Source organism: Mustela erminea, chromosome 21 (genome assembly GCF_009829155.1).
Source record: "Mustela erminea isolate mMusErm1 chromosome 21, mMusErm1.Pri, whole genome shotgun sequence".
In the NCBI taxonomy this organism is placed as follows: domain Eukaryota; kingdom Metazoa; phylum Chordata; class Mammalia; order Carnivora; family Mustelidae; genus Mustela; species Mustela erminea.
In genome coordinates, this window is record NC_045634.1 from 4,794,344 (window position 1) to 4,808,101 (window position 13,758).

The 13,758-nt window shown below is 36.1% G+C and overlaps 1 protein-coding gene across 7 annotated transcripts in view; it reads right to left on the bottom strand.

Annotated features, from left to right (window-relative positions):
- The window catches only part of ADAM2 (ADAM metallopeptidase domain 2), a 168,617-nt gene that overhangs the window by 27,182 nt on the left and 127,677 nt on the right, over nt 1–13,758 (bottom strand). For all 7 annotated transcript variants that reach the window (XR_004282318.1, XR_004282317.1, XM_032329306.1 and 4 more), the window contains one exon: nt 10,455–10,638. Coding sequence is in view for 5 of the 7 variants with exons in the window: in XM_032329306.1 (XP_032185197.1) it covers nt 10,455–10,638 (184 nt within the window). In the remaining 2 variants the exon portion in view is untranslated. The remainder of the gene's footprint in view (nt 1–10,454; nt 10,639–13,758) is intronic.

Here is a 13,758-nt window from a genome sequence, read left to right on the forward strand (position 1 = left end):
CCCTGTCAAAAGACACAGGGTACCCACTACCCTGCACCTAGTGCAAAAATAATGAATACTGTTATGCTGGAAATTAAAAAAAATAAATAAATAAATAACATAAAAAAAAAAGACACAGGGTATCAGAATGGATAAAAAAACAAAACCCATCTATATGCTGCCTCCAAGAAACTCATTTTAAGCCCGAAGACACCTCCAGATTTAAAGTGAGGGGGTGGAAAAGAATTTACCATGCTAATGGACATCAGAAGAAAGCAGGAGTGGCAATCCTTATATCAGACCAATTAGATTTTAAGCCAAAGACTATAATAAGAGATGAGGAAGGACACTATATCATACTCAAAGGGTCTGTCCAACAAGAAGATTTAACAATTTTAAATATCTATGCCCCCAACGTGGGAGCAGCCAACTATATAAACCAATTAATAACAAAATCAAAGAAACACATCAAGAATAATACAATAATAGTAGGGGACTTTAACACTCCCCTCACTGAAATGGACAGATCATCCAAGCAAAAGATCAGCAAGGAAATAAAGGCCTTAAACGACACACTGGACCAGATGGACATCACAGATATATTCAGAATATTTCATCCCAAAGCAACAGAATACACATTCTTCTCTAGTGCACATGGAACATTGTCCAGAATAGATCATATCCTCGGTCCTAAATCAGGACTCAACCGGTATCAAAAGATTGGGATCATTCCCTGCATATTTTCAGACCACAATGCTCTAAAGCTAGAACTCAACCACAAAAGGAAGTTTGGAAAGAACCCAAATACATGGAGACTAAACAGCATCCTTCTAAAGAATGAATGGGTCAACCGGGAAATTAAAGAAGAATTGAAAAAAATCATGGAAACAAATGATAATGAAAATACAACGGTTCAAAATCTGTGGGACACAACAAAGGCAGTCCTGAGAGGAAATATATAGCGGTACAAGCCTTTCTCAAGAAACAAGAAAGGTCTCAGGTACACAACCTAACCCTACACCTAAAGGAGCTGGAGAAAGAACAAGAAAGAAACCCTAAGCCCAGCAGGAGGAGAGAAATCATAAAGGTCAGAGCAGAAATCAATGAAATAGAAACCAAAAAAACAATAGAACAAATCAACGAAACTAGGAGCTGGTTCTTTGAAAGAATTAATAAAATTGATAAACCCCTGGCCCGACTTATCAAAAAGAAAAGAGAAAGGACCCAAATAAATAAAATCATGAATGAAAGAGGAGAGATCACAACTAACACCAAAGAAATACAAACTATTATAAGAACATACTATGAGCAACTCTACGCCAATAAATTTGACAATCTGGAAGAAATGGATGCATTCCTAGAAACATATAAACTACCACAACTGAACCAGGAAGAAATAGAAAGCCTGAACAGACCCATAACCAGTAAGGAGATTGAAACAGTCATTAAAATCTCCAAACAAACAAAAGCCCAGGGCCAGACGGCTTCCCGGGGGAATTCTACCAAACATTTAAAGAAGAACTAATTCCTATTCTCCTGAAACTGTTCCAAAAAATAGAAATGGAAGGAAAACTTCCAAACTCATTTTATGAGGCCAGCATCACCTTGATCCCAAAACCAGACAAGGATCCCACCAAAAAGAGAGCTGTAGACCAATATCCTTGATGAACACAGATGCGAAAATACTCAACAAAATACTAGCCAATAGGATTCAACAGTACATTAAAAAGATTATTCACCACGACCAAGTGGGATTTATTCCAGGGCTGCAAGGTTGGTTCAACATCCGCCAATCAGTCCATGTGATACACACATCAATAAAAGAAAGAACAAGAACCATATGATACTCTCAATAGATGCTGAAAAGCATTTGACAAAGTACAGCATCCCTTCCTGATCAAAACTCTTCAAAGTGTAGGGATAGAGGGCACATACCTCAATATCATCAAAGCCATCTATGAAAAACCCACCGCAAATATCATTCTCAATGGAGAAAAACTGAAAGCTTTTCCGCTAAGGTCAGGACACGGCAGGGATGTCCATTATCACCACTGCTATTCAACATAGTACTAGAGGTCCTAGCCTCAGCAATCAGACAACAAAAGAAATTAAAGGCATCCAAATTGGCAAAGAAGAAGTCAAATTATCACTCTTCGCAGATGATATGATACTATATGTGGAAAACCCAAAAGACTCCACTCCAAAACTGCTAGAACTTGTACAGGAATTCAGTAAAGTGTCAGGATATAAAATCAATGCACAGAAATCAGTTGCATTTCTCTATACCAACAGCAAGACAGAAGAAAGAGAAATTAAGGAGTCAATCCCATTTACAATTGCACCCAAAACCATAAGATACCTAGGAATAAACCTAACCAAAGAGACACAGAATCTATACTCAGAAAACTATAAAGTACTCATGAAAGAAATTGAGGAAGACACAAAGAAATGGAAAAATGTTCCATGCTCCTGGATTGGAAGAATAAATATTGTGAAAATGTCTATGCTACCTAAAGCAATCTACACATTTAATGCAATTCCTATCAAAGTACCATCCATCTTTTTCAAAGAAATGGAACAAATAATGCTAAAATTTATATGGAACCAGAAAAGACCTCGAATAGCCAAAGGGATATTGAAAAAGAAAGCCAACGTTGGTGGCATCACAATTCCGGACTTCAAGCTCTATTACAAAGCTGTCATCATCAAGACAGCATGGTACTGGCACAAGAACAGACACATAGATCAATGGAACAGAATAGAGAGCCCAGAAATAGACCCTCAACTCTATGGTCAACTAATCTTCGACAAAGCAGGAAAGAATGTCCAATGGCAAAAAGACAGCCTCTTCAATAAATGGTGCTGGGAAAATTGGACAGCCACATGCAGAAAAATGAAATTGGACCATTTCCTTACACCACACACAAAAATAGACTCAAAATGGATGAAGGACCTCAATGTGCAAAAGGAATCTATCAAAATCCTTGAGGAGAACACAGGCAGCAACCTCTTCGACCTCTGCCGCAGCAACATCTTCCTAGGAACAACGCCAAAGGCAAGGGAAGCAAGGGCAAAAATGAACTATTGGGATTTCATCAAGATCAAAAGCTTTTGCACAGCAAAGGAAACAGTTAACAAAATCAAAAGACAACTGACAGAATGGGAGAAGATATTTGCCAACGACCTATCAGATAAAGGACTAGTGTCCAGAATCTATAAAGAACTTAGCAAACTCAACACCCAAAGAACAAATAATCCAATCAAGAAATGTGCAGAAGACATGAACAGACATTTCTGCAAAGAAGACATCCAGATGGCCAACAAACACATGAAAAAGTGCTCCATATCACTCGGCATCAGGGAAATACAAATCAAAACCACAATGAGATATCACCTCACACCAGTCAGAATGGCTAAAATCAACAAGTCAGGAAATGACAGATGCTGGCGAGGATGCGGAGAAAGGGGAACCCTCCTACACTGTTGGTGGGAATGCAAGCTGGTGCAGCCACTCTGGAAAACAGCATGGAGGTTCCTCAAAATGTTGAAAATAGAACTGCCCTATGACCCAGCAATTGCACTATTGGGTATTTACCCTAAGGATACAAACGTAGTGATCCAAAGGGGCACATGCGCCCGAATGTTTATAGCAGCAATGTCCACAATAGCCAAACTATGGAAAGAACCTAGATGTCCATCAACAGATGAATGGATCAAGAAGATGTGGTATATATACACAATGGAATACTACGCAGCCATCAAAAGAAATGAAATCTTGCCATTTGCGACAACATGGATGGAACTAGAGCGTATCATGCTTAGCGAAATAAGTCAAGCAGAGAAAGACAACTATCATATGATCTCCCTGATATGAGGAAGTGGTGATGCAACATGGGGGCTTAAGTGGGTAGGAGAAGAATAAATGAAACAAGATGGGATTGGGAGGGAGACAAACCATAAGTGACTTTTAATCTCACAAAACAAACTGAGGGTTGCTGGGGGGAGGGGGTTTGGGAGAAGGGGGTGGGATTATGGACATTGGGGAGGGTATGTGCTTTGGTGAGTGCTGTGAAGTGTGTAAACCTGGTGATTCACAGACCTGTACCCCTGGGGATAGAGTATTATGCCTCCATCAGAAAGGATGAATACCCAACTTTTGTAGCAACATGGACGGGACTGGAAGAGATTATGCTGAGTGAAATAAGTCAAGCAGAGAGAGTCAATTATCATATGGTTTCACTTATTTGTGGAGCATGCAAGGAATATGCAATGGGAAAAAAAGTATATTCAACAACTGCTGTTAGAACTGAACAGCTGCATGCAAAAAGAAAAAAAAATGGCATCCATAAAAGATTAGTACAGAAATATATAAAGAACTTATATAATTCAATACCACAAAAACAAATAATCCTATTAGAGAATTTGCAGAAGACATGAACATTTATTCAAAGAAGACATCCAGGTGGTCAAGAGACACACTAAAAGATTTTCAACATCACCCATCATCAGAGAAATGCAAATCAAAACCACAATAAGATATCACCTCAGATGTGTCAGAATGGCTAAAATCAAAAACGCAAGAAACAGGGGCGCCTGAGTGACTCAGTGGGTTAAGCCTCTGCCTTTGGCTCAGGTCATGATCTCAGGGTCGTGGGCTTGAGCCCCACATCAGGCTTTCTGCTCAGCAGGGAGACTGATTCCCCCTCTCTCTCTACTTGCCTCCCTGCCAACTTGTGATCTCTCTCTCTCTCTCTGTCAAATAATAAATAAAATCTTTTTTAAAAACTCAAGAAACAACTATCTATGAGGATATGAAGAAAAAGGAATGCTTGTGCACTGGTGGCGGGAATGCAAACTAACAGAGCCACCATGGAAAATAGTATGGAGTTTCCTCAAAAAATTAAAACTAGAACTACCATATTATCCAGCTATTTCACTACTGGATATTTACTCAAAGAATACAAAAGCACTAATTCGAAAAGATGTATGTCCCCTATGTTTATTGCAGCATTATTTACAATAGCCAAATATTAGAAAGAGCCCAAATGTCCATCAATGGATGAATGGATAATGAATATGTGGTATATTTATATACTAGAATATTAGTCATAAAAAGAACAAAATCATGTCATTTGCAAAAACATGGATTAGAGAGTATAATGCTGAGTATATAAGTCAGTCAGAGAAAGACAATACCATATGGTTTCACCATAAGTAGAATTTAAGAAACAACAACAAAAAAAGAGGCAAACTGAAAAAATAGACTCAACTATAGAGAACAGACTGATGGTTACCAGAGGTGGATGGATGAAATTGGTGAATAAAACACACACACACATACACAGTGAGAGACAGACAGAGAGAGAGAGAGAGCTAACATAACACTCAATAATGAGTTAAAATTTTTTCTTTAAGATCTGGAACAAAGCAAAGATGACTGTTTTCATGACTTCTGTTCAACTTGGGATTGGAAATTCTATCTAGAACAATAAAAAGAAATAAAAGTATCCCAGTTGGGAAGAAAAGAGCATAATCATCTTTTTCCAAATAACATTATCATATTTGTAGAAAAACATAAATACTACACACAGAGAGACACACAATATTAGAACTAATAAAGAAATTCAGCAAAGTTACAGGATACAAAATCAAGACATAAAAATTGGATGCATTTCTACACACAAAGGGTAAACTTTCTGAAAAGGAAATGAAATTATCAGTTCCATTTATAATATCAACAAGAATAAAATACTTAGGAATAAACTTAATCAAGGATATAAAAGACATACACTGAAAACTACAAAACTCTGATGAAAATTATTAAAGATACAAGTGGAAATGTATTCCATATTCAATAATTGGAAGCCGTGTATGGTTAGGGTGTCAATAATACTTACTTAAAGTGAAATGCAGATTCAAAGCAATCCTTATAAAATCCCTTGGGTTTTTGTTTATCTGTGTTTCAGAAATAGGAAAACTCATTCTAAAAATTATTATAGCATCAAAGGACCACAAATAGCTAAAAAGATCATTCAAATTTAATGAAAAGTTGTGTAATCAATAAAATGTAGTACTGACAAAGACAGCCATATTAACCAATAGAAAGGAATGAAGAGTCCAGACATAAAGTCTTTAAAGTCAAATGACTTTCAGTAAGGCTGCCACAGAAATTCAATGGGGCAAAAAATAGTCTATTTAATAAGTGATGCTGGAAAAACTTTATATCCACATAAAACATAAATGAACAAGGACCTTTACCCTACACCATAAATAAAACTAACTATAAATGTATTCTAGGCCCAAACATCAGTAGTAAAACTATAAAACTCCTCAAAAAATACTGGGGAAAAGTTTCATGATATTGGGTTTAGCAATGATATCTTGAATATGGCACAAAAAGCACAGGCAAAAAGAAAAAAAAATAGATAAATTGGATTTCATCTAAATTTAAAACTTTTGTATATCAAAGGACACTATCAATTGTTAAAAGAATCCCATGGATTGGGAGAAAATATTTTCAAATCATATATCTGATTAAGATTAATATTTAGAATATAAAAAGAACTACTAAAACTCTCAAAATTCAATTTTTTTAAATGAGGAAAGATTGGGAATAAACATTTCTCTAAGAAGATATGCAAATATCCAATATATATAGAGATGCTCAACATCACTAACCATTAAAGAATAAAAATAATAATGAAGTACTACTTCATACTTATTAAAATGGCTATTATAAAAAAATGAAAAGAACAAAATGTTGGTGAGAATGTAAAGTCATTGCAACCCTTGTGCATTGGTGGCAGAAATGTAAAGTAGTGGAAAATGGTTTGGGAGTTCCTCAAAAATTAAACAGAATTGTCATACGATCCAGAAATTCCTTTAGGTCTATAATCAAAACAAAACAATATAAACAAAACAATCAAAATCTGAACAGAGATTTGTACACCAAAAGAGGTAGAAACCTTTTTTACAACAGTCAAAAATGAAACAAACCAAATATCCATTTACATATAAAAGGATAAGCAACATATGCTCTAAACATGCAATGGAATATTATTCAGACTTAAAAAGGAATGAAATTTTGATAAAGCAACAAAATGTATGATTTTGAAAACATTATGTCAGGTAAAATAAATCAGACTCAAAAGGATAAATAGTGTATGATTCTACTTGGATTAGGTACCTAGAATATGCAAATTTATAAAGACAGAAAGTAGAATAGTGATTATCAGGGCTGTGGGGAAGGCTCATTGGAGAGTTATAGTTTAACGTTTACAGAGTTTCAGTTTATAATGATAAAAATTTTCTGGAGATGGATAGTAATGGTGATTGCACAACAATGTGAATGGACTTGTGCTCCTGAATTGCACACTTGAAAATGATTAAGGGGGTAAATTTTACGCTATGCATGTTTTACCACAAAAAGTAGTATGTATTTTATATTTGGTGTTTTAAAAACTAAGATAGGAAATACAGTCACTAAATTCATATTGTGAGAACAGTATATACTGGTATTTATAGCAAACAAGGGCATCCTAAAAGACAATATACAGTTTGTTAATATATGGGGAATATACAGTCTAAACAAATTGAATTATTCTCCATGGTTGAAAGGGTGGTGGGAAAGCAGAATATTTATTTAATACACACTATAATGTGATTAAATGTAAATAAAATGCAAGATAAGTCAAATTAATCTAGATAGAAATGTTTTGAAAAAAATTGAAATTCATTTATTATAATAAAAAAAGCAATTTGGGGAGGAGGGGCAAGATGGTGGAGAAGTAGGAGACCCTATTTCAACTGGTCCCCTAAAGTGAGCTGAATATCTACCAGAACTCTCTGAACACCCATGAATTCAGCCTGATGTAAGATTATACACTTCTGGATCTCTATGGGGACAAGACATCAGTGGAGAGGTAAATTGGAGTGGGAACACTCGGACTGATATTGGAGGATATACAGAAGGGGGAGGGAGCCACCAGAAGTGACCCATTGGAAAGTAATACACCAATACAAAAGTGCCCTGTGATTGGGGACCAGAATTAACTTTTATTAATTAGCCAGTGTCTGGCTAAAAGCACTCAAAAAGAACAAAAGATCTTAAGGGGCAACTGGTGGAATCAGGTGGTCACAGGCAGGGGCCTAAGACCATGTTCCCAGGACGGTCTCTGCCAGTGATCACCCATGCCAGAGAGAAACACCCATGCAGAACCTCAAGTCCGTGGTCCCTGAGCCAGGGGTTTCCCGCTGCTTACACCACTGCTCAGGCTGGATGGACTCCTGCCCCCACCTTAGACAGCATGGTGTGGGCACCAGACTGCGGTCTCTAGGATCACAGCCGCAGGGTCTGAAAACTCCCAGCCTGTGCCAGAGAGAACCCTGAATGATCTCTGGTTGGGATCCCACTGTGACAGCCTTCTATGACATGTATGATCCCTGGACTGGGAGTACCTGGCATGGCCTGGATTCCAGACAGCAGTCCCTGCAAAGGCAGCCACCAGAAGCAGGCTCCCCAGACCCACTGGACGGTGGCTGGGTGTATGCACCACCTGTGGGAGGTTGCGTTGTTCAGAGGAGTTTGCAGAGGGGGAGTCTGTGTGTTCTGGATCACCAAGTGAGGAATAGTCTGAGGCTTCTCTTCGAGGTGGAGATCTGGGTGCAAATTCTTTCTTTGCTCTGACCCTCTGAAAAGCCACAAAAAGCCACCAAAAAACAAAAAAACCCACAGAACAAAAGCCTGAAAAATCAGTTTCCACAGAGCCCAGTCCCTTGATAACCTGCAGGAGGACTCAACCCAAGCAAGACTGTCAGGAGAACAACGCAGCAGGCCCCTCCCACAGAAGACAAGCCAAAAGAATGAGAGGACAGCCTCCACAGGGTCCCCATAAAACTATAAAACATCAATATCATTGAAAAACAACATATTAAGCTCCCAGTATTGTATATTTCATAAATACAACTTTTTTTAAAATTCGTTCTCACAATTCTTATTCTCTTTTTTTTAGCCTACTTGCAATTACAACTAGAGGTTTAATACAACATATTCCATAATAAATCCAATATAAATCTTACTTTGGGAGCTCATTTTGACTGGGTTTTCTCTCTTTTCTTTTTCTGTTTCTCTTTTTTCATTTTTCTTTCTTTCTGATGGTGACTTCTAATTGCTCTGAAAATTTCCAGGGTGCACCTTGCCTGGATTGTGTTTGATATATTCAGCTATACATCCCCTCAACCACCTCTCACCAAAATGACTAGGAGAAGGAATATCCAACAGAGGAAAAATTCAGAGACTGTGCCCTCTGCCACAGAACTACTGGATATGGACATAAACAATATGTCAGAAAGGGAATTCAAGGTAACAGTTATCCAGGCAATGGCTAGATTGGGAAAAATCATTAATGACAACATAGAATCTCTAACGGCAGAAGTGAGGGCTGACCTGTAAGAAGTTAAAAATGCTATCAATGAGATCCAATCTAATCTAAATACTCTAACAGCTAGGGTAACCAAGGAAGAAGATAGAATTAGTGATCTAGAAGACCAATGGATAGATAAGAAGGATCAGGAGGAGGCCTGGAACAAACAGCTTAGAAGCCACAAGAACAGAATTAGGGAAATAAATGATGCCATGAAACATTCCAGTGTCAAAATTATTGGGATCCCTGAGCGGGTGGAGAAAGAAAGAAGACTAGAAGATACAGTTGAACAAATTCTGGATGAAACTTTCCCCAGTCTGGGGAATGAAACAAGTGTTTGTGTCCTAGAGGCAAAAGGAACCCCCCAAGATCAATGACTCTAGAAAGACCTCCAGACACTTGATTGTGAAATTCATGAATAATTTTAGACAAGAAGTCCTAAGGGCAGCCAGGGGGAAGAGATTCCTTACATACAGAGGAAGGTCCATCAGAATAATGTCAGAACTGCCCATAGTACCTGGCAAGCCAGAAAGGGCTGGCAAGACATATTCAGGACACTAAATAAGAAGAATATGCAGCCAAGAATACTTTATCCAGCAAGGTTGACATTCAAAATGGATATAGACATAAAGATCTTCCAAGACTGGCTAAGTTTAAAAGAGTTTGTGACCACCACTCTGGCACTACAAGAAATACTAAGGGGGAGCTCTATAAAAGAAGACAGAACCCAAGAGTAACATAGAATATAGAACAGAAATTTATAGAGACAATCTATAGAAAAAGGATTTCACAGGCAATATATTCAACAAATATACATAATTTCCATGAAAAATATATGAAATAGCCAATAAAATATTTATAGAAAAATAATCTGTGTGAATGAAGATTTAATTTTTTTTCTTATTTTTAAAGTTTCTTTCTTTATTTTTGAAATCAAATGTGCAATTAAATTATGAGAAAAATTTTAAACATATATTTGAAAATAGACTTTAAAATGTTAGGAATAAAATAAAGTAAATATTAGGAATTCATTTGGGAACAAAGGCCACATACCTTATTAACACCACAAATAGTTCCTTCTTTTACCCACATCATTTCACCATTACTAACACCATCTGGAAAATCCAAAGCAACACAGAGGAATCCATTTATATTGGCATAAATAGTAGTGGCATTTGGAATTTTTACTATTTCTTCATTTTTATGTAGACATATTAATTTTCCACACAGCAAATCCCTAAAATTTATGAATAATTGAAAGCATTAGACTTTAACAAAAAGATATTATAATATCATTTATAAAGCAAAAATATTTAAGTAAAGCATTTAAGGTGTGCAAAAAGATGCATGCAATTAATTATAAAATAACAGAAAAAGTATAAATACCTTGACTGCATTGTTAAAAATAACAATATTTTAATAATTTTTAACTACTTCACAGTTCACCTGATCACTTTTTTGGTAATGATTCCATCACTCTTTTTTTTTTTTCTCAATTTTTAAGGATAAGCAATTCCAAACTTACTCCATTTTTTAAAATTGATAAAGTTAATCTAATTATCAGCCTCATTGAATTTTCTTTTCCCTGTTCAAACATAGCACCTACTCTCAGAATTATGGGTTCCAAATAGACAAGAATGTGAGATTCACATTCAAAAAGCATTATATAATAAATACTAAAATAAAACCATGAAAGATATCACAGAAAAAGTGATATTGTAATGAGAATATAAAAAAGTATTAAAAGCAAAAGAGCAATAATAAAATTTAAGATAGACTTTCCAAGAAAAATAATGACCAAAAGATTACTGAATGGGAGATTCATAAAGGAAACAAAATGTCTTCCCACTCTATATGCAGAGAAAATATCCTTCAAAATGAAACATGGCATTTTCAGACAATAATTAAGAAAATTTATCACCAGCAGTCCTGAACTAAAGAAAATATAAACCAAGTTCTTCACACTGAAAGAAACTTAATCTAAGTGGAAATTTTGCAGAAGTACAAAATGTATATAATTTTATCAGATTGAGGAAGTCTCTTTTTAGTCCTAGTTAGACGACAGTATTTATCATAGCTCAGTACTAGATTTTGTGATAAGTTAGACACAAAACCAAAAACATTGTGCTGATAAATGTAAATGAGAAGGCTATAAGAGAAAGGGAGAAGATATATTTAAATCATCTACCCCAAAAACAAATATAAAACTGGTCAAATTTGTCAAAACAACCACTTCAAGGCTATAAAATCTGATCAAAACAAAAAAAAAAGTGGAAATCATTTATGAAAAGCTGCCATAAAATCAAGAATAGTGGGAGGTATGATCTTTTTTGCTGAGTCTGCTCCTATGTCCTCTCCCAGTTGATGCTGCTATTTACCAGGGCATGGGTGGCCATGAAAACCTTTAAATTAAATGTCAGAGGAGTGGTTCTAGATTTGGTGAAGAGAACAAAAAAAAACACACCTATCAACACTTTGAATAAAAGTAGCCAATAAGGTCAGAAAAGAATGTAAAACCAGTAGCACTATGCGCCCAAGATTGAGGTCCCAATTAGGGTTAATGACAGATCAGACAGAAATTAAAGGCATGATCCTGGAAACAATAGTTCCATAAAGGGTGGTGATAAACTCTCCTCATATCACATCCCTAGCTGACAGGGAGGCTGCATTTCATATGCCAGAGGGACCTGAGAAGTACTGATGAGAAGTAACACCAGTGGGAACTTTAAATTTGCCTAAAATGTAAATGTGCTCCCCAATTACAAAGTAAAGCCCAAAGCCACATGATTCTAGTGATAAATTCTAAGAAATGAACAAAGAAAGCATGATGCTGCACAAATATTAACAGAAAGTGAAAAATCAATGTAAAACACCACATTAATAAAAGAAAGGAAAAGAACCATATGCCCATTTCAATAGATGCAGAAAAAAAAAATTCAACAAACTACAACATCCATTCATGATAAAAACCCACAACAAAATAGGGATAGAGGGAACATACCTCAATATAATCAAGGTCATTTATGAAAAACCCACAGTTAAAATCCTCAATGGGGAAAAACTAAGACCTTTTCTTCTCTACAGTCAGGAACAAAACAGGCATGTCCACTCTCAACACGGTTATTTGATGTAGTACTGGAAGCCTAGCCACAGTAATCAGAGCATAGAAGAAGGAGAAGAAGAAAAGAAATGAAAGAGCGAGCAAGAGAGAGAAACAAAGAAAAGGCATCTAAATCAGCAAGGAAGAAATAAAACTTTAACTATTTGCGGATGATATGATAATGTATAGAAAAGACCTGAGACTCCAAAAAACTGATAGTTCCAATACACAAATTCAGTAAAATCACATGATACAAAATCAAGGTACAGAAATCTGTCACATTTCTTTTTTTTTTTTTTAGATTTTATTTATTTATTCTACAGAGAGAGATCACAAGTAGATAGAGAGACAGGCAGAGAGAGAGAGGGAAGCAAGCTCCCTGCTGAGCAGAGAGCCCGACGTGGGACTCGATCCCAGGACCCTGAGATCATGACCTGAGCTGAAGGCAGTGGCTTAATCCACTGAGCCACCCAGGCACCCCCACATTTCTATACAAAAATAATGAAGCAGCAGAAAAAGAAATTAAGAAATTAAGGAATCAATCCCATATAAATTGCACCAAAAACAATAACAGGAATAAACCTAATAATAATAAACCTAGGAATAATCCTAAACAAAGAGGTAAAATGTCTGTACTCTAAAACTATAGTATAAACACTGATGAAAGAAATTAAAGATGACACAAAGAAAGTTATTCCATGCTCATGGATTGGAAGAACAAATATTGTTAAAATGTCCATATTACCCAAAGCAATCTACACATTCAATGCAATCTCTATCAAAATACCATCAGCATTTTTCACAGAACTAGAACAAACAATCCTAAAATCTGTATGGAATCACAAAAGACCCCAAATAGCCTAAGCAAACTTGAAAGAGAAAATCAGGATGCATCACAATCCTGGACTTCAAATTATATTATGAAGCTGGCACAAAAATTCATACATAAATCAATAAAACAGAATAGAAACCCAGAAATGAACCCACAACTACATGGTCAATTAATCGTCAACAAAGCAGGAAGGAATATCCAATGGGAAAAAGACAGTTTTGTTAAGGAATGGTGTTGGGGAAACTGGACAGCAACATGCAGATAAATGAAAGTGGACCATTTTCTTACATGATGCACAAAAATACAAAGTGGTTGAAAAACCTAAATGTGAGACAGGAATATAAAAATTCTGAGAAGAAAATAGGTGGTAACCTCTTTGACACTGACTATAGCAACTTCTAACTACATATGTCTCCTGAGCAAGG